Source organism: Astatotilapia calliptera, chromosome 3 (assembly GCF_964374335.1).
Source record: "Astatotilapia calliptera chromosome 3, fAstCal68.1, whole genome shotgun sequence".
In the NCBI taxonomy this organism is placed as follows: domain Eukaryota; kingdom Metazoa; phylum Chordata; class Actinopteri; order Cichliformes; family Cichlidae; genus Astatotilapia; species Astatotilapia calliptera.
In genome coordinates, this window is record NC_137424.1 from 14,465,771 (window position 1) to 14,487,925 (window position 22,155).

Genomic DNA, 22,155 nt, shown 5'->3' on the forward strand with positions numbered 1-22,155 from the left:
TTCTTGTAGTGTCTGCCCACAGTTTTTCAGAGTAATAAGTTCCACCCTGTCTTTACTTCAGAGTGTGCCCATTACTAACCTGCTGTCTAATAACCAGCCAGTAGATGTAGAGAGAGACAGCAAAGCGAAACACCACTGTCCCCTCTGCACCAAAGCTCATGGAAAAAACGACTGAAAGTAGAAAACCATTCTGTATTCAGGCAAATCAAACATTTTTTTATTCTTTTGGGAAAACATGAACTCCAGACAATCTGATGGAGTCACTAAAATCATATATTAAAACAAGAATAGGACAACATTCCTCTCAAAGAAACCTGTTCTGAAATATTTGCAGACTGTTGAACGAATAGGAAACGCTGCACATTAGTACGCACTGCCATATCTCCTCTTTTTTGATAAATGTTGCTGTTATCAAATTTCAAATTATTTTTCCCAAAAAATCCATTTTAAATACTGGAAGTTCTGTTGTGAATAATAAATGTTTTTACAAAACTGGCCCGCTCTGTTTGTATTTACCAAACGTTTTCAGAGCATTTGTAAGAGAGGTGGCACATTTCTGGAAAAAGTCTTTGGACAGATACAATCAAGTTTAACTTGTATCCAAATGATGGGAAGATAAAAATATAGAGAAGGAAAGGAACACCAAAGCACATCATCATCTGTGAAACACCGTGGAACGTGAAGTGTGCCGGGCTACAATCACTGTGGAGAGTCAGCAAAGTGCTATAACACACTGCAAATGGGGGAAAAATGTATACTATTACCGCGCAAGCAGTAGCTGGTAGTCGGGCCACATGCGTGTCCTTGTGCAGTTGAACATAATCAACAAAGTCCGCTTGTAGTTGAAAACAAACAGGTAAACATTTATTTCCAGTCTTGAAATACAGTGATCCGTTTGAATGTTCCTGTACACGGTAAGAAAACTGTTTGACTCCACAGCTAGTTAAAGCCCCGTTACTCCACACTCGTGCACGGTTACCATGTATTAAAGGAACAGTACGTCAAAATTAAATAAGGAAAGAAAATACAATTTAATTGTAAATATTACGCTAAACAAAATTATATAGTAAAAACTGAAATTCCCTATTATCTTACACTTATCCAAACTAATTCAAATTATTAACAAATATACATTCTGTGCAATCTGAGTAAACTAAGAGATGATTAGACCTTTATCTTACACAGTATACTGTAAATGCAAGCTACATGTTTTTAAAGGCAAAACACAGGAAATTGTTCACGAGCCCAGCAAGTCAACTGTCCTCTACTCAACAGAGTTATCAAAGAACAATGCAGAAAACCCAGGAACTGAAGGCAGGGCAATAAAAGCCTGCCAGAGCATGTCACGGGCATCTGATGATGTAAATGAGCTCTAGATTTTAGGGTCACTGACTGCAAAGGATTTTATTCATATATTTAAAAAACAAACTCCTATATTTACAAGTTTAGCCTCTAAAACGTGGGAGAACATCTAACTAATGACCAGCTGGTCAACTCTACTAAAAATACACGTCTGAAAGTATGAATAGAGAATATTTTGCAGAGGTTTTATACATATTTTTATTCACAGCTTTATACAGTGTAGAACAACTGATGACACTATGAAATCCCAAATTTATTAAGAAAGTGAGCTCAAACTTACAGTCAGTCATAAAAAAGAAGAATCTAGATCGATCTATGCACGCACGCACAAACGCACAGACTTCATAGTTTCTCACACGGTACAAAATACTAAATAATCAGGAAGTTGTCACGGTCCGCTGTGACGGACCGAGTGGAGAATGCGTGTAATGGACCCAGGTGCGTACACAAGTGAACAGACGGGAGTGAGCTTTAACAGAAGGCGAGCCTTTATTATGGCTGAAAACAAGGTGTGCAAATACAGCAGGGATGGCGTGGCTAAACAAAAACCTAAACTGGGAACAAACTATGGTGAGGCTATGGCTTGGAAGACAACAGACCAGGCATGGAAACACGGAGGGTGGGAACACAGACGACGCGACACAGACTGTAAGAAACACAGAGACTAAATACACATGAGGGATGATCAGGGGAAGTGGCCACACATTGGAACGCAGCTGACACACATGAACTTAACGACAGGACAGGAGGAGTGAGCTGAATACACAGACAGTGAATGCAGGCCTTCAAAGTACAGTGGGGCAAAAAAGTATTTAGTCAGCCACCGATTGTGCAAGTTCCCCCACTTAAAATGATGACAGAGGTCAGTAATTTGCACCAGAGGTACACTTCAACTGTGAGAGACAGAATGTGAAAAAAAAAATCCATGAATCCACATGGTAGGATTTGTAAAGAATTTATTCGTAAATTAGGGTGGAAAATAAGTATTTGGTCAATAACAAAAATACAACTCAACACTTTGTAACATAACCTTTGTTGGCAATAACAGAGGTCAAACGTTTACTATAGGTCTTTACCAGGTTTGCACACACAGTAGCTGGTATTTTGGCCCATTCCTCCATGCAGATCTTCTCGAGAGCAGTGATGTTTTGGGGCTGTCGCCGAGCAACACGGACTTTCAACTCCCGCCACAGATTTTCTATGGGGTTGAGGTCTGGAGACTGGCTAGGCCACTCCAGGACTTTCAAATGCTTCTTACGGAGCCACTCCTTTGTTGCCCGGGCGGTGTGTTTTGGATCATTGTCATGTTGGAAGACCCAGCCTCGTTTCATCTTCAAAGTTCTCACTGATGGAAGGAGGTTTTGGCTCAAAATCTCACGATACATGGCCCCATTCATTCTGTCCTTAACACGGATCAGTCGTCCTGTCCCCTTGGCAGAAAAACAGCCCCATAGCATGATGTTTCCACCCCCATGCTTCACAGTAGGTATGGTGTTCTTGGGATGCAACTCAGTATTCTTCGTCCTCCAAACACGACGAGTTGAGTTTATACCAAAAAGTTCTACTTTGGTTTCACCTGACCACATGACATTCTCCCAATCCTCTGCTGTATCATCCATGTGCTCTCTGGCAAACTTCAGACGGGCCTGGACATGCACTGGCTTCAGCAGCGGAACACGTCTGGCACTGCGGGATTTGATTCCCTGCCGTTGTAGTGTGTTACTGATGGTGACCTTTGTTACTTTGGTCCCAGCTCTCTGCAGGTCATTCACCAGGTCCCCCCGTGTGGTTCTGGGATCTTTGCTCACCGTTCTCATGATCATTTTGACCCCACGGGATGAGATCTTGCGTGGAGCCCCAGATCGAGGGAGATTATCAGTGGTCTTGTATGTCTTCCATTTTCTGATGATTGCTCCCACAGTTGATTTTTTTCACACCAAGCTGCTTGCCTATTGTAGATTCACTCTTCCCAGTCTGGTGCAGGTCTACAATACTTTTCCTGGTGTCCTTCAAAAGCTCTTTGGTCTTGGCCATGGCGGAGTTTGGAGTCTGACTGAGGCTGTGGACAGGTGTCTTTTATACAGATGATGAGTTCAAACAGGTGCCATTCATACAGGTAACGAGTGGGGGACAGAAAAGCGTCTTACAGAAGACGTTACAGGTCTGTGAGAGCCAGAGATTTTCCTTGTTTGAGGTGACCAAATACTTATTTTCCACCCTAATTTACGAATAAATTCTTTACAAATCCTACCATGTGGATTCATGGATTTTTTTTTCACATTCTGTCTCTCACAGTTGAAGTGTACCTCTGGTGCAAATTACTGACCTCTGTCATCATTTTAAGTGGGGGAACTTGCACAATCGGTGGCTGACTAAATACTTTTTTGCCCCACTGTAAAACAGGAAACATGAGACATGAACCGGGGAGACGTAGTACAGGGGGAGGTGACATAACTGACAGCATGAACTTGACAGTACAAGACACACAGACATAAACACACGAAGGGCAAGGGAGACGTAATGCAAGGGTAACATAATTACAAAAAGGACTGGACTACCTTAAAGAACCTAAGCAAACAATAAACATCAAAATAGGTCAAGCATAACACACTGGGTCACACGACCCAGGACCATGACAGAAGTACTGTGTAGCACCCACAGTGTGGTTGATGCCACTTGCTGCACTAGAGAACCAGGAACGTATATTTCCAAACTGGGTTACGTTGTTAGAAAGGTCGCTCAATACTTTTAACAAAAGCAAAAACCCAGCAGCTGTGCACAGACTCACTAAGATTACAGTCTCAGCTGCACATATTCAGGATGTTGTGTCCTATGTACACTGTGCTGAACACAACTGTTCTAATGAGAATGAGAACTTTGATGGCCCATGATGCCCTAACCCTAATACATTCACAAAGTATTACATCATCTGACCCTGACAGTCACTGCACATACCTGTAACTGTTACGTCCGTTTTTTAATTGTAAGCCTATTTTTGCATTTAACTCTACTAAACTGTGCACAATGTTTAGGCAGATGCTCAGATTCTAAGACATTGGTACCACCAGTGCAATGACTCCAAACATGCACTCGCACATGCAATCATCTTCAGTCTCAATAAAAACGAGTTACAGTGGGATGCAAACGTTTGGCAGCCTTGTTAATAGTCCTTATTTTCCTGTATAAATCGTTGTTTAATAAAAAATGTCAGTTAAATATATCATACACACACACAGTGATATTTGAGAAGTGAAATGAAGTTTATTGGATTTACAGAAAGTGTGCAATAATTATTGTAACAACCAACGATTTATACAGGAAAATAATGACTATTAACAAGGCTGCCAAACGTTTGCATCCCACTGTACGTCCTCTTTAAACTGTCAGCCTCCTACAGTATCGCTCGTTTTCTACTGCACAGAAAAAGCAGTTTTAATAAAATCAGTGTTAGCAAAAATTATATTCACAACTAAAGTGCAGATTTTATAATTGTTAATGTTTTTTATGTAAAAACAAATCAAGCAGCTGTTTCTAAGCCGCATCGGGCCCATTTTTGGTCCACGTTCACAAAGTTGAGTGCGCTGCCCGCCAGCTCAGCTGCTGGGATATTTACTCTGGTTATCCTCGTCTTTTTATGATCTGGAACATGCAAGTCTAATAAATCAAAAACAAGAAGGAAATGAAGGAGGGGGCAAATATCACAGCAGGAAGGTCTGAAATATTAGACAGTGCTGCTAGAAGTTAAATCAAAAGATAAACTGAAAGTAAGTAAGTAACTACTGCAAGGGCTCGACACACTCTGACTGGATCCTACTATAAAACAAAACTTTTAGCCCATCAGTCTCTGTGCAAACCATAGAGGCTGACATAAGAATAGTTTAAGACATAAATCCTTTAAGTTTGAGGCAAGAAGCCAAGAACCAGCTGTAAACCTTTGACATGTTAAATAGAATGAGTAATTACATTTTTATTGTTACATATAAAGGCCACATGGCACAGTATGCAAAACAAAACAAAAAACATTTCTTTACAAAAACGTAAAAAGTAAAAAGTTTTGTTATCACATCCACATTTTGAGACATGAACATACTGGAGCTTACTTTGTGCTATTGAGCCTGACTCAATGATGCTAAAAGGAAACTCGAGCGAAACCAACAGATTCAAGCATAAACAGAGACGTGTATGAACAGTTATACACAGTTAAACAGGTTTAGCAAAAACAAACATTTTTAAAAGGTCTTTAAAGGAAATAAAAATGTTGATGTGATGGAGGGAATTTGTCATCAGGGAGAAGCGTAACAAACAGAAGTATCCCTCCACTGACCTGAGCTCACATCAGAATCTCATCAGCACCAGTCCTCTGACTCATCTTTCATTCCTCATTCACTGACTCCATCTTTACCATTTATTATAGTAGGACTGCTGCTTCTTCTTCATGAAGACAAAGATCTGACGGCTGCTCTGTGTTGAAGCACAGCCACAGAACAGTGATGCTTTTGTCATAAGCTCCCACAGTCCAGATCACCTGAACGGAGAAACAGAGTGAGAAGAAGTTTAAAATGCTCCTAGGAAATGTACCAACATTAGACCAGTTTGCAGTAGATTTACATTTGTGTACATTTTGATAGATGGACATTTTTCACCACTATCCATTTGATGGCAAATAATCGAAATACAAATTTCATTCCAATTAATTTTAGGGGGTCTAAAGTTACTTAGAATCAAACCGCTCCTTCCAGTCAGCTTGGACAAAGGTTACTAACACTTTCGGCTGTCGTGTTGCTTTAGTCCCATGATAGCTTGTTGTATTGTTTTTCTACAGCCAGAAGCTGAATGTTAACCATGAACATTAAGTAACATGAAACGTATTTCACTCCAGCTTCCTAAGTTTTGTCTTATTTTTACAACATTAAGAGCCAGTCCATTTTGATTGTGCAACTACAGAAGGCGGTTAATGTTTCACCTCAATAAAACAGGTAATGTTGAACAGTACATGCACCAAAGTTTCCTACCTTTTGTGTACATCTTTGATTCATTCCAGCACTAGCACCTTACACTCTCTCTTGGCTATTTTTACCAGTGAAACAAAGCTGGGGTCGGGGGGCAGGTGAGGGGCTCGATTAACAGTTCCTGCAGGAGAGGTTGTTGTCTGGAGCTCTGCCATAGCGCCTGACCTGGACCCAGAACAAAGATATCACAGACATCATTGTGGACTGCAATATGAAAGATTGTCTTAAATGCGTCTCCAATCTTGCATAACTACTACAATGTCTCTAAAAAGTGTATCGTCTATTATGTGAATCTTTTATACAAACATATTTGGCTTAAATCTGACATAACTCAAAGGAATTTCCATCCATCTTCTTCTTCTGGAAACAACCTAAGCAGAGAAGTCTCCAGCCACCTCCCACAGCTTATTCAGGGGGACGCCAAGTCGTTTCCATGGCAGCAGAGAGATATAGTCTTACCAGTTTGTCTTCTCCTCCAGGTGGGACACCTTGGAACACCTGACCTGAGAGGAGCCAATGAGGCAACCTATAGATGCCCAAAACAATGACCCGGTTCATTTCCAGAAGCAATAGCTCGACTCTGAGCACTTCTTGAATGACTGAACTTCTCACCATCTCAAGGTCATTTCTTCCCTTTTTACAGTTTTCAATTAATTCAACTTAACTTTACTCATTTAATAAAAACTTTTTTTCCCAGTCGCCCACACCCCAGTGGAAGTATCTCAGTGCCCCACAGTTTGAGAAGCAGTCTTGTACAATGACCCTCCATACCTGAGATTTACTGACCAAAATGGCTGGTGGTGGGGGAAGCTCTTTAACCGGCTCAGGCTTCGTCCTTCGAAGGTGTTTTTCAAAGGTGACTGAGGCTCCGTGGGCGGTGCGGGCACAGAAGCTGTAAACTTCATATGCTGGCTCAGCTACCGCGTTATCATAGACATGTGGAAGATGGAAAGCCATTACTTACATTTTTTGTCAAGCAAAACTGTGCCAAATAAAAACAATACAGCAGTATGAGCGGTGTAGTAATTCCTGGTTTAAAGTTCTTCAAGGATCAAACATTAAACGGAGCATAAACAGGATTTACTGGGCTGGGTTTGTGCACTGTTAATATTAAGACAATGTCAATACATTTAACAACTTATTTCCTTTGGTACCTCAAAAATCCCAGTTTTGAGAATCTGGAAGGCCACAGTGAAGGACAGCATGGAACCTTTCTTACACTGGCCCAGGTTGTTGAGTGGAGACTGGCACACAACCGCTCCCACACTGGGATCCTGCTCACTTCCTCCTAGATGGATGCATGGACAGTGAGGAGCAGGTAACAAACATAAGCAGGGGGAAGAATGAGAATTTAGACTGGATTAGGTATCCGATAGAGGATTGGAGCAGAGAATATTTATCCAATGCAAGAATCTAAGGCTACGTTCACACTGCAGGTCTTAATGCTCAAATCTGATTTTTTTTTATCAAATCCAATTGTTTTGGCTGCTTGTTCACAATACAAATAAAATGTGACAGCAAACGCGCTCTAGGGTGAACCCTCAAAGCGGCCCGCATGTGCAAAAGCAGACGTCACACACAACGCGCTCTGTTTACGGAAGTAAAAATGGTGGCTACGGATCTAGTAGGTGTTGTTGCAGCAGTCTATCAATTTCTCTCCATGCTAATCAAGTCCAAAACCTCAGTTTCTGTCCATTGACTCGCTGCAGATTCAGGAGAGGGAGCAAATAATTATTTCCCACACACTAGGAACTGTCTGTAGGATTTGATACTCACCCTCTGAATTCCAGATCAGACGAACAGCAAGGAAATCTTGCAAATTGTTGAGCAGCGTATATTTCACCCAGAAGTGTTGTTGAGGCCTGACGGTCCTTGGGCAGGACGCCATCATCACCAACTCCGGACGATTTAAGTGAACACTGGGTATCGAGTAACAAGTAGAGATGCATCTGGAGAGAGCATGATAAGTATTATATTTCTATTATTAGAACATATAGCAGGAATTCTTCTTATAAGAGAAAACAAATAGCACAACAAGACTACAATTTCAATTCTATACAATTATAAACAGAAAAAAATCATTTAATGTTCTTATATGGAGAGTGTTTTGGTTTCTTCTTTAATACATTTTGTATTTCACACATAAAGGCATACAAAATGACACAATGTGCTTATCCCTGTCAGGGTCACGGGGGGCAGGAGCCTAGCTCGGCTACCACAGGGCGAGAGACAGGGTACACCCCGGACAGGTCGACCAGTCTATTGCAAGACTGATACATAGAGACAGACAACCATTCCCACTCACAGTCGTACTTATGGGCAATTTAGAATTATAAGTTAACTTAATCCCACTAAACTTTGGTCTTTGGACTGTGGGAGGAAGAGAACCCACGCAAACTCCACACAGAAAGGCCCCAGGCGCTGGAACTGAACTCAGGATCCTCTTGCAGTGCTTATCGCAGTGTTACGCCTGCTTGCGTTTGTTGAGCAATTGCTGTCCTTCTACAGCAATGCATAGTGGTCAAAGGTCTAATGTAGTGCAGCCACATACATGATCCATAGTTGCTACAGTCTGCGCTAAGGGTGCAAACACGCACTCAGTTGTTATTTAAAATAGATGTTAAACTACAAATTCTGGAAGTCATATAAATATCATCTCTTAAATTGTTTAAAAAAATTTTTTTATTTTGCCACAGTTGGTGAAATTAATCAATTTATTTTTATACTAATTTTCTCTAAATCCTGTTATATGTTTGTGTTCAGTCAAATAACATAATAGTGCTGTAGATCCAAAAATATAGGATTATAGATCTCTCTCTCTCTCTCTCTCTCTCTCTCTCTCTCTCTCTCTCTCTCTCTCTCTCTCTCTCTCTCCATATACATATATATATATATATATATATGTATATGTATATTAAAGGTTATTTGTATTTAGAAGCCTGCAGCCTTTTGATGATCCTTTGGTGCCCTCTAGTGACTCATGTGAAATAGTGATCAACTGGGAAATTAATGTTATTTCTGTTAAATAAACTTGTACGATCTTTATTTGTAGACCACACTAAGCAAAAGATAAATAAAAACTCAAAGGGAACTTTAAGTCTGTTTGCCATCCTTTACTGGATGCAAGCAGCAGCTGTAATTACTTTAAAATACACAGCAGTCGTTTCATATACACAGTACATGCAGACTCCAGGATTGTTATGTACTGCTACAGAAATACCTCAACAAGAAGACAAATAGTTACCTCATGGCAGGATGTACTGGACTGTGCCACTGTAGGACAGCCAACAATGGGACTTCCAAACCCTATGAAAAGACAACAACATTATTTAATAATTAAAACCTCCTCTTCGACCCCTCTACCTCTCACATTGGACTCTCCGGGAGGCTTCAGACTGAAAGCCCCATAGAGGGCAGAGAAGTGACAAGGTGATGAGAGGCATTATGAGGTATGGTCTTTCCATGTGATTTCCATGCATCCTCATTAAATTTTCAGTTTTTACAGGTGGGATAAGGTCCCTAGGCTAGATGCCCCATGCTAACCAAGCCTACCTCGGATATGGGCAAGAGAAAAGGGAAACCATACCATCGCCAGGATTAACAAGGTCCCTGTCAGGTGTTGAGGAGCCAGGATACTGATGAAAAGTGTACCGAAACAAGAAGGCTCAAGTCGGCAAGAGATGAGAACAGGGCACTGTTGGAGTACTAATATGCAAGTAACCCCAGGAGAAGAGGTTACATGAGCGGGATGTGGGACCTCTGGTATCTCCAGCATCCAGATTGTCAGCAAAACAACTACTAACTCAGTGTTCCAACATTTGGAGGAAGGAACTGCTGTCACAGCTAGAGACTGACGAGGTACAACACACAAGCTACGGCAAGGGGGAGCCAGGAAGACAAGTTGGGGGGAGATATCATCATCACCCCCACCCGAGCTTGGGTACCAAGCCCAGGTACGATGGAAGAAGGAGCGCTGAGTGTGAGAGAAACTGACCTGAAAGGTAGGATCATGGTGAAGCTTTAAATTTGGACCCTCCGTATTCGGTTACCAAGATTACGTGAAGCACTCTCTGAAGGTCTACTAGATGATGTGAATGCAGCACTACGGACAGTTCCTACTGTAACCATCACTGAGACTAATCAATACCCTTCAGTACCCTGGAGAAGGAGACTGGAGGTCAAGATCAAGGTAGCGTGGAGGGAAGTTATCGGTATTGAAGTAGAAAGAAATACAGCAAGCATGATAACCTGCCTCAGTACCACATGGAAGCTCCTGTCAGGCATCATATCGGAGGCTGAACTGAACAATACATGAGCGGCGCACAGAAAGGAATCAGCAGGAATACTAGAGGAGTGAATCCCCAGCTACTGGTAGACAGAGCAGGCGCCTGAGACTGCAAGAGTTTGAATAATACAGGCTAAGGGAAGCATGTATAAAGTAAACAGAAAAGGCAGAGTGCCTTTAATTCCTATGGCATGTTCTAACCTCTGTAATACAAACGGTGGTGACCAGTAATGAAAGCAGCACTGTGATGTGGCAGATTTCTTTTCTGATGTATTAATCATACATTTTTATCGTGTCACATTAGTAATAGTAATAGCAAGAGCACTCCTGTCACTTAGTTGTATGCATGTGCACTACAAATGGGCCTTATGCTCTACACACACACACTTGACGCAGTGAGGCCAGTGTTAGTTCATGGGAGAGGTTAAACAGATAGTGAGCCTCCTGTTTATCAGGGACGTAAATCCTTGGGTGACGGCCAAGCAGAAAACAAAGTCATAATTCTGTCTGTGAGGGAGAATTATGACTCTGCGGTCCTACCTACCTATGTCATGTTTGGTGACAGGGTGTGTACCACACTCAACATGGACCAGAGGAAGCAAAGGAAAGAGTTGTCTCAGGAGATTAGAAAGAAAATCATAGACAAGCATGTTAAAGGTAAAGGCTATAAGACCATCTCCAAGCAGCTAGATGTTCCTGTGACTACAGCTGCACATATTATTCAGAAATTTAAGATCCATGGGACTGTAGCCAACCTCCCTGGACGTGGCCGTAGGAGGAAAATTGATGACAGATCAAAGAGACGGATAATCCGAATGGTAACAAAAGAGCCCAGAAAGACTTCTAAAGAGATCCAAGGTGAACTTCATGCTCAGTGAACATCAGTGTCAGATCGCACCATCCGTCGCTGTTTGAACCAAAGTGGGCTACATGGGAGACAACCAAGGAGGACACCATTGTTGAAAACAAATCATCAAAAAGCCGGACTGGAATTTTCCAAACTACATGTTGACAAGCCACAAAGCTTCTGGGAAGATGTCCTGTGGACAGATGAGACCAAAATTTTACTTTTTGCCAAAACACATCAGCTCTATGTTCACTGACAGAAAAATGAAGGAGGAGGAGGCTCGGTTATGTTCTGGGGCGTCCTCTGGGGTTGAATCTGTGCAGGGTACATTGAAATCTGAAGATTGTCAAGGTATCCTAGAGAGAAATGTGCTGGCCAGTGTCAGACAGCTTGGTCTCAGTCGCAGGTCATGGGTCTTGCAACAGGACAATGACCCAAAAACACACAGAAACACCCAAGAATGGCTGAGAGGAAAACACTGGACTATTCTAAAGTGGCCTTCTATGAGCCCTGACCTCAATCCTGTTGAGCATCTTTGGATGAAACATGCCGTGTGGAAAAGGTGCCCTTCAAACTGGAAACAACTGGAGCAGTTTGATCAGGAGAAGTGGGCCAAAATACCTACTGAGAGGTGCAGAAGTCTCATTGACAGTTACAGGAATCGCTTGACTGCAGTGTTTGCCTCAAAAGGTTGTGCAACAAAATATTAAGTTGTGGGCACCATCGTTTTTGTCCAGGTCTGTTTCATGCATTTAGTTTTTTTTAAATAATTCTGTTCAAGCATGGTTAAAAAGCAATGTGTGACTTTCAATGGTTAACATTCATAGAATTTGTATTTACTTATACTTTTGTTTTACAGTTATTTCTGTGACCATTGTGAGTTTTTCGCTCATTGACTGAAGGGTACCAAGAATTTTGTCCACGTCTGTAAATCATATATAAATCACGGTTTATGCAAGCAAATTGTTAGTACAATCACTTCCTTTATTTCTACCGTGTGTGGACTCAGTGGAGACCTTCAAAAAGCAGCTAAAGACGTGTTTATTTCAAAAAGCTTTTAATTGGAACAGGGTTTTATGATATATGTGTTTTTACCTTGTAAAGCACTTTGTGACACGTGTCTGTGAAAGGTAATATATAAATAAACTTTACTTCCTTACTATTTATTGTAATCATTTGGCAGCTTTAACTTTGCACTAAAACTTGTTTTCACAAAATCGCACTGGTTTTAAAAAAGTAACGACACACTCTCCAGTGTGCCTTCTCACCTTGCTGGATTGCTGTTCTTCTTTCTCTTGTAGCTGCAGCTGAAAAATGAAGGTCTGCTCCTCCAGGGCACTAAGCATACAAGGTAAATGTGATGATTTGTTGTCTATCCGACAGAATGAAGCCATGCTGATCTCTGCTGACTGGTGGCTTTAATAGAAAGTATAAAGCGTTATGCTCATTAGGAGGCTAAAGAACACAGAAAACAACTTGCCAATTACTTCCCTGCTTACAAAGCATTTGCACACCGAGTGCATATGTACTTACCAGACATTGTCGACTACGAGCACTGAGCCATCAGGCATCATGGGAAGGTAAGACGAGTTATAGTTTGGAAGAATCTTGACATCTTTGACACACATTCTGTCCTGTGAGCTGCAGTTCATCACTGAGGAAAAAGTAACCCACTAATCATTAGCTGTTTATGAGCTTATTGTACTTCTAGGTACAATTGCATCATTTTGGTGTTTTGCTAACTTGACGCAGTTTTCTGGACCATTCAAATTCCCAATTTTTGCTAAATTTAACAGAATAGTATTGTATATTGTGTATATTCATTTTGTTTGAAGTTTAAAATGCAGTAAAAATCAGATGAAGGTAGCGTGACAGACGTTTACTTTGATTACACAAAAATGAGGCAGGACTACGTGATGGATAATTCTAAGGAGCTCGGAAAGCAACCAGCTGGGCTTCTTTAAGTTTCTTGAAGACGTTTCACCTCATACTTAAGCTCTAAAATCAAATAGTGGCGAGTCACAAGTAATTACACCCTATTTAAACCCCAGTGGGCTGCCCCCTACTGTTGCATTTAAACCGTATTTAAACGTGTTTGGGTTTATGTTAGGACTACTCCTGGCAACGAATTTCTTACTTGACTAACTATGTGGGGGGGGGAATGAGACACTTGCTTAAAACTAAGAAACACTCAAATATTCATTTGAGAACTGTATGATGAAAAAATGTCAATTCCATAATAACAAAAGGGATTTGAAACCACGTATCACACTGTTTAGTAATGAATCATGGCGCTTAACTGTGTGGCATCTGACATGGTTAATGATCAACATTAAACATTACACGTAGCTGCTTTAGTTTAAGGGTCGTGATATAGCGGCTGCTGTTTCACTTAATACTGAGACAGGTAGCTGTCGTTTAGGAGAGATCCAGATTTGGGAAAATACAATTAAAAAAATAATAAAAGTCCACGTTTTGTGTCTGTGTGTGCATGAGCTGCTGTTCTACCCTTGAGGACGGTCAGATGTTTTCCAGAAACAGTCATATGTCGACACTGGACACTGGGAGGTGGAAGAACATCCAGGGTAGTGCTGACTAGGAAAGAGGAAACCATGGTGTTTGTTTACTATCAAACTGGACAATGGAATTATAATTTATATGTAATCCAATGGGACAGATACTGGTTTCCTAGTCTTATGACCTCATTAGTTGTAGGTTTTAGACTACAATCCTTTTTAACTCTTGTGACACACAGAGCTCATTCAGTATGTTGAGATGGCGTGTTTACCTTGTGCCTTGAAGGTGCTAAGATCTTGTCTGAAGGTGCATGTTGGACTCCTAAACTGCAGCAGAGTCAGGTAGCCAAGCTCCCTTAATTCTGCATTTTCCTCCATCTGCTTCCACACAGTGACTACAATCTGTCATCACAGAGAGGCATTCAACTACAGGTTCCACCTCTAGAGTTCATCATACAGGGTACTATGCAAAAGTCTTAAGCCACCTTTAATTTCTTACACTTTGTTAGGAAAACTGGAAATAATAATAATGGATTGCATTTATACAGCGCTTTTCGGGGCCCCAAAGCACTTTACAATGCCACTATTCATTCACTCTCACATTCACACACTGGTGGAGGCAGCTACGGTTGTAGCCACAGCTGCCCTGGGGCAGACTGACAGAAGCCAGGCTGCCATATCGCGCCATCGGCCCCTCTGGCCAACACCAGTAGGCGGTGGGTGAAGTGTCTTGCCCAAGGACACAACGACCGAGACTGTCCGAGCCGGGGCTCGGCAACATTCCGGTTACAAGACGAACTGCCAACTCTTTGAGCCACGATCGCCCTTATACATAAATACATAAAGTTTTACTGAAACTCAAGTTGTCTGCAGCGTTTCCTGACTGCCAGTGCCAGCCTTGTCCCTGAGACGCTGCGAAGGGCGAACTGAACCTCCAGCCTCCCGGGGATCCGGCAGCTTATGCGCCACAGCAGACGCAGCTGCAGCAGGAGGCAGAGGGCCAGCAGCTGCTGGAGCGTCGTCATCCTCGGCTCCTAACGTGTTCGAGTCAGGGGTCACCAATGTGGAGGTAAACACAGACGAGACGAGAGCTCTCACACGCCAACGTTTCTCACTCTAACGTTATTCTTGAACAAACAACAACTGCAAACATCGTACCACAAAACTCAGCAACACACTTCCTGCGTGTGAGTGGAGTCCACCACAGTGGAAATAAGGCAAAAACAAGAGTTTGTAGATAAGATAAGCTTTCTTGTCATTTCTGTCTTCACAAAGATTTTTCCGGGCTTCTTGAAGGGCTTTCCAGAGGTCTAATAGGGTTGTTGGCTGCTGCTGTTCTCTGTAAAGATGATGCGGGCTCCGAGGAGGCCGATCCATGATGTACTCCATTGTGTGTTTTTCTCTTCAGGTACGCTTTTACTCCTCTTTTTTACTTTAGTTTGGTTTTAAAACTTTTGTCATCTAGTTTTTGTTTTTAGTTTAGTTTTGGTTGATTGTAATAACATTTCTACTCAGTAGTGTGCGAGCCTGACAATATCAGGCAGAACTGATCCAGGGTATCACTGAGCTGGATCGTCTCAGGTGCATAGTCTCAGATTGACCGAAACAATGTCTAGATTGAGGTCAGGCATGTGTGGGGGCTGGTCAATAGTATCAGTTCCTTCATCATACTCTTGTCACATGAGACCATGTGACCATTCTGGTGCAACACAAGAAACCCAGGACCTGCTACACCAGCGTATCATCTGACAGTGGCTCCAAAGATTTCACTCTGACACCTAACGGCCATCAAGCTGCCGTTGCCTAGCTTGCAGAGGGATGTGCATCCCTCCATGGATGAGGTTGCCCATTCCCTAACCTACAAACAAACCAGTCATGCTGAGCATTATTACAGGCAGCATAACATCCCCCATGACTTCTCCATTACTTTCACATTTGCCACATCCACTCAGGGTGAACCTGTTAAGAGGTAAATGAATTGGTTTTTATCAGCACCTCCAAGTCTGAGGCCATGTACCTCAGCTGGCAAAGGGCGGAGAGCCCACGCCGGGTCAGCGACAAGTTCCTGGTTGAGGTTGTTCAGGAGTTGGGTGCCTCCTGGGTGAGGTGTTCCAGGCATGTCCTACCAGGTGGAGGCCTCGGGGCAGACACAGGACATGTTGGAGAGATTATATGTCTCTACAGGCCTGCGAACGCTTTAGTGTTCCACGGGATAGGCTAGAGGAGGAGGCAGGAGGTCTGGGCTTCTCTGCTTAGGCTGTTGCCCCCGTGACCCGGTCGCAGATTTGTGGAAGAAAATGAAAGGATAGATGGAGTGGTCTTGTTATTGGCCCTCTAGTAGGCCTGTAGTTAATGTAATTAACACCAAAGCAACTGAAACCGATTAAAAATCCCCTCTGCAACTTAACTGACCAGATTAATATACCAAGGGTTGAATTTATTTAATGCTTTACTTTGATTAAAAAGTGTTCCTGTAATTAGTTTGAGTGTATAAAGAAATCAGGGATGAGTCAAGACTTTTGAACAGTTTTGTACCATTTAGGAATAATAAGCACAGTACAAACAAACACTAACAAATATAAACACTAGAACCTATACATGTTTACGTTTTTTTACACCATTTAAATTCCTTTTACTGAAGGCATCAGAACTATGAATGAACACATGTGGAATTCTGTAATAACAAAAAAGTGTGAAATAACTCAGGACATGTTTGATATTTCAGATTCTTCCAAACAGCCTTTGCTTTGAGTCCTGCTTTGCTCCCTCTTGGCGTTCTCTCCATGAGCTTCATGAGGTCGTCTCCTGAAACGGTTTCCAACAGTCTTGAAGGAGTTCCCAGAGATGCTGAGCACTTGTTGGTCCTTTGCCTTCACTCTGAGCTCCATCTCATCCCAAACCATCCACACTGGGTTTAGGTCAGGTGACTGTGGAGGCCAGGACCCATCAGACCAAAGCACAGATGTCCTCTGGTCTAATGTCCACTCCTTGTGTTTCTCAGCAGCTGTTTGACCATAAAGGCCTGATCCACACAGTCTCCTCTGAACATGTAGAGATGTGTCTGCTACTGGAGCTCTGTGTGCATCTATCTGGGCTCTGATCTGAGCTGCTGTTAACTTGTGATTTCTGAGGCTGGTGACTCGGATGAATGTAGAGGGGACTCCTGCTCTTCCTTTCCTGGGGCGTCCTCATGTGAGACAGTTTCATCGTGGTCTTGATGGTTTTTGTGACAGCACTTGGGGACACATTCAAAGTTTTAGCAGTTTTACAGCCTGACTGAGCTTCAGTTCTGAAAGTAATGATGGGCTGTTGTTTCTCTCAGCTGATTGGTTCTTGCCATAATATGAATTCTAACAGTCGTCAAATATGGCTGCCAGCTGTGCACCAACCTGACTGCTGCACAACACACCTGATGGTCCCAACCTCATTAAGAAGGCAAGAAATTCAGTAAATGAGCCCTGACAGGCTCACCTGTGAGGGGAAACACGTCAGGTGACGACAGCATGAAGCTCACTGAGAGAAGGCCGAGGGTTTGCAGCGCTGTCAATCTATCTACATCTATACACACACACACACACACACACACACACACACTACGTGTACATGCATACAGGTGTGTCCAACCTTGGCTTTACGTGTACTGACTGGCAGCTTGTCCAAAGAGACAGTGAGACAGAAGATAAGCTGGTCTTCCAACACCCAAGCAGACTGCAGGAGATCAACATAAGACAATTTTTGTTTAAATAAATAAAATAATATGGACTGAGTTAAACAATCAGTCACAACAGTACGATATCTAACAGCTGCCATCACAGGTAAAACTCTTAAAACAAACACTTTGGTAAATAAAAAATGAAACCTGTGCTCGCTTAATGCTAGTTTAGCTTTAATTGTGGTGGAAAATAATGTATGCGTTTCAGTTTTCTGTTTGCAGATATTTATGTATAGACATTTACAACAGCTGATAAATTAAAATTTAAAGAATAGTTTTACAATCATTTGTTGTATGTGTTTGTTTTTTCCTGAACAGTTTGTTGTAGCAACTCTTTTAACTCTGCATGTTATGGTAATTCAACTGTGCAGGTGCCCTGCTGCCACTGGTGCATGGATGTACGGCTCCTGAATGACTGGCTGCAGCCTTATATATAAAGCCTGGAGCGCTTCACACACTTCTCCTAACAGCTGAGGAAGTGGAGTGGGTGAGCTGCCGTTACTTTGAACACATCGTTTTCTCCTGTTTTTGGACAGGAGGTCAGACTCTGTCTTTATTTTGGTTCCTTTCCTCTGTGAGGTCGTGTATGTTGGCATCCATCAGACCTTAGCTTTGTTTTATTTACTATTTTGGCCTCAGGTCACCCTGAAGTGTTGACACTCCTGTTCTGTTGTTTTTGCCTCATTACTTTGTAAATAAATGCCATGTAATGACCAGTGATTGTTTCCTGTGGCTGCGTGGGTGTTGGTGGGGAGCAAGTGCCTCATCCATGCCATCTCCTGGCCCGCAGACGGGTTGTAACAACAGGGACTAGACAGGAGAGTGCTGAGAGTGTTTTTGTACTTACGTAGTTTGTTTTTCTAAAAGTAACCTTTTACTTTCACTCCTCACATTTTCAAAAACAGACTCATTACTTTGCATTCAAGAGGAGTTATTATTTGTTACTGCGAGCCTCCAAACATCAAACTGATTTATGTGTAAACAGTAACACATCCATGGCAGTCCTGTTGTGTAATCGTCAGCAGAGGATGATGCATAAAAGAGCTGAAGTGTGTCAAAGTCAGGGGTTAAAACTGGGCTTCATGAGCTGCAGGGCTTCAGCATCTAGTCAGCCCCACAGAAGGTGAGTGAACATAAAGGGAGTAATGTGTTACTGAAGGTTATTTCAAATGCAGCATTTCTGCAAACACACAAATTGTTTTTGCGCAGTTTGTGTAACAATGTGTTGACAGGGAGAGAAAAGAAAGAGCTAACTTCACTCAGACAGACAGGACGTGGCAGGAAGAAGAGAGCTTACATTTAAAGGTAAGGATGCTCGTGGGATTTTTTAAAACGAGATACTTTGTTTGTACATGTGACTTTTTTTTTAATTTTGAAACATGCTGCAAATCAAACTAAGGCATGAAAACCCTCTGCAGGTTAGTTTTCTGCACTGGGACGACTTAAAGTAAAGCACAGTGGCTGTGGGTTTATGGCCACAGTTAGGTTAAATCACATGTAGCAGAGAGTCACATGAATTTGATGAGCTTAGATCCACTGATGAACTCCACCTTGATACTGGTTTTATAGCATCTAGTATAAAGACAGTATAAATTGTGGAGGATGAAACATCTGCTCACATCTGGTTGAATCCAGGTGTGTCCATCCACAGACAGCAGCAGGTCAGCTGATCACAGCCTGCACAGTAAGAACACCTACTGGAGCTCTCAGGAGAAATGAGTGTGAGTTTGATTCAGTTCCCCACACTGAGCCGTGACAACCAGTTTTAGGTTCCCCACCTGCTGAACCCACTTTAACCTCTGACTGTGCACACTTCCTGTTTACAGGCAAAGTCCCCTCCACAATGGAGGCAACAGCAAATAGATTTGATTTTCCTTTTTCTTCAGACTCTAGCTGAGTATAATTAGAATCAAAAATAGACTAAAGTTTGTGTTCCCCTCTGTTATTCTATCATTGTGTTCACATAGCACAGGGTTCAGCGTCCTCCTTTACTTCGAGCACATTTAGAGCCTTTACTTTTTTTTATTCAAGTAAATAAGTAGAATCAGTACTGTAACTTTTACTGGAGTATTTTTACTAGTAGTATCTGCACTTCTACTCGAGTACAGACAATCTAAACCACCCTGTTTTTTGTTTTGTTTTTTATCTAATTAGGACATATGTGTAGGTTACTTAAAAACCAATTTTTTTCCTGTCTCGTTGTAGGTAACATGCGACAATGAGTGATGACAGTTCTGCAGAAACATTAGATGTGTGTAAATCTATGGACTTCCTCTTCTTCAGTACTGGCTTATTTTACCTTGGCTTGTTCTGTCTCGCTGTGCATCGCTGCACTACTGGGTGAGCACTTATGACTGAGGAGTTGGTGACACTGTGTGAAGGTCTGCTTGTCCCCCCGTCTTCTTCCGCTCTGTTCTGCGGTCCTACACTCTACATCCTCGCTGTCTTCACTGCAGCTGCTCATGCGGTCACACTGCTCAGCCGGTGTCTGCCTCCAGCTCTCCGCGGCGCACACGCTCGCCAGAGCGCACAAAGAACCCCCCAGGTCCTTCCGAGACAGAGCACCATCGTCCCTGTCCGTTAAGCCCCGAAACCGCAACACCAGCAGAAACTGGAGAGTCTCCCCGAGGTAGACGTTCTTTCGCTGAGGAAGCGTTGTGTAGTTTGCTGCGTCTGATAAACTCGATATTTGGGCGACAGGAAAATACAAACAAAACTTGTATTGCGACTCCATCGTGGCGGTGGCTAACTCTGCCTCTGCATTTCACCGCGCCTGAACAGGAGCTTACTGAAAGCGCCCACCGATGTGTGCATCCTGCTTCCTTTCACTAATAGCGACAAAACAACAGGACGATTAATCGATGTAGAGAAGACGAATCAGACCAATGCAATCAAAAGTCAGTGACGAAAACCAGAAAAACGAAGGCATGCTGTACCAGGATGCAGTTTACATAAATAACATTTATAATAAGATCATTTTACGTCACCTTGCAGTGACTTCCTACTAAAGCTTAACTCTAAGCCCATGCAGCCCTAACTGACAGCTGCCACACGATATTGCCAACAATATTTGCTCATCTGCAAACACACACATGAACCTGAGTGAGATCCCATTCTTAATCAGCTCACCTGGGAACCTTGCTTTCCACAAGGTGCAGGTCTGTGTTTATGGGAAATCTGACCATTTGTGAGGTCAGACACTGATGTTGAACCGGACGCCCGAATCACAATCTCTGCTCTAGTTAATTCCTCAGGTGTTCTGTCAGGTGTTCATTCACACCAAACTGTCTGATCCATGAACAGGGAGGGGTCGTACCCATCACTGGGAGCATGAAGCTGAAGTCCATGAAGCTCTCTGCACACTGTTCTTAAGGTAATATTACAGCCACAGTCTTGGAGGTTTGCTGGCAGCCTCTTTCATTCCCAATCACGTCCACTTCATTATAACTGTGTCAGTTGGCGATATCCTCCTAAGACCCAGCAATTAACTTTTGTCCTCCTTTGGGGACACGAGTCTGATACTTCTACATCATGCACCATATATATGACTCCTGCTGTACTGTCAGGGGGCATCCTGGCTTTTGTGTGGGCTGGGCAAACAGAACACATCAGCTTCCATATTTTATGGCCATGAGAGATTAAGTGATACTTCTGTTTTTTGTAGATTCTATTGCTTAAACTCAAATTGTTCCTTCTTTAATTTGAGCATCTTAACTTAGATCTAGATTTCTCAAATGCGTAGTAATTACAGGCTTTCCAAAACAAAACTTTTATTCTGTGTTCTTTTAAGTCGGCAGAACTTACTACCTCATAACCGATTGGAACAGTGTCTATACTTCAGGAAGTAGAGGGCAGAATGAGGCAGAAAGGATTTTACTCAGAGCTGTCGAAAAGGAATCAGTCAAAGGATGAAGTGGAGGAAGGCCAGACATCAGAGAGGGAAGGTGAAAGCTAAAAGGAGTTGATGCACCTCATCCAAAATAAGAACTGTTAAATGTAGGGCTGTGAAGTTTTTAGGCACAACAGTATCAAACAACGTGGCCCACAACCACGTGATTCTCTGACTACATCAAACAGAAAATAGGCAACACTTTGAAATAAATATTAGCAAGTCCATTAAGGCAACAAATGAGAACAAATGTCCTCAACAAGGCTGCCAAGGAAAGATGTTTCCCTTCACAGGCGATTTCCTGTCTGAGAAACCAAACCTCATAACTTCAGAGCTTATACATCTTGTCCAGAATAGACTGTGGGTGTCATCATTTTGCCCGTTCTCAGGCTCCTCAAACGCTGGCACGTCCTTTAATCTTTTTGTTTGCCCTGTCTGTCCTGCATCTCTGACAACTTCCACAGTTCTGAATAAAATATTTTCAGCTTCACTCAGCTTCACATTCTGTGATCAAACAAGCTGATGTCCACTTCAA

The 22,155-nt window shown here is 42.4% G+C and overlaps 1 protein-coding gene across 3 annotated transcripts; it reads right to left on the reverse strand.

Annotated features, from left to right (window-relative positions):
- Positions 1-5,295: 5,295 nt before the first annotated feature.
- On the reverse strand, positions 5,296-20,565 carry trappc14 (trafficking protein particle complex subunit 14). Of its 3 annotated transcripts, none has more exons than XM_026160719.2 (12): positions 20,031-20,565; positions 17,644-17,727; positions 14,292-14,421; positions 14,012-14,098; positions 13,037-13,157; positions 12,772-12,841; positions 9,616-9,677; positions 8,148-8,320; positions 7,526-7,659; positions 7,143-7,288; positions 6,375-6,536; positions 5,296-5,887 (listed from the first exon to the last, which is right to left on the reverse strand). In XM_026160719.2, the coding sequence occupies exons 1-11, from the start codon at positions 20,463-20,465 to the stop codon at positions 6,395-6,397; spliced, it is 1,584 nt and encodes a 527-aa protein (XP_026016504.2). In that variant the 5' UTR covers positions 20,466-20,565; the 3' UTR covers positions 5,296-5,887; positions 6,375-6,394. The 3 variants fall into 3 exon arrangements, with proteins under 3 accessions (XP_026016504.2, XP_026016494.2, XP_026016483.2); XM_026160709.2 differs by having other exon boundaries at positions 7,158-7,288; positions 12,772-12,919; XM_026160698.2 differs by having other exon boundaries at positions 12,772-12,919.
- Positions 20,566-22,155: the final 1,590 nt, after the last annotated feature.

Bases quoted from the DNA above. Each gene is read 5' to 3' on its own strand.
- trappc14 (XM_026160698.2), bottom strand. From the start codon at position 20,465: ATGGAGTCGCAATACAAGTTTTGTTTGTATTTTCCTGTCGCCCAAATA. The intron at 13,158-14,011 runs GTAGAACAGCAG...CTTTTTCCTCAG, and splicing joins ACATCTGACCGTCCTCAAGG to TGATGAACTGCAGCTCACAG. The intron at 9,678-12,771 runs GTGAGAAGGCAC...GTCTTTTCATAG, and splicing joins AAGAACAGCAATCCAGCAAG to GGTTTGGAAGTCCCATTGTT.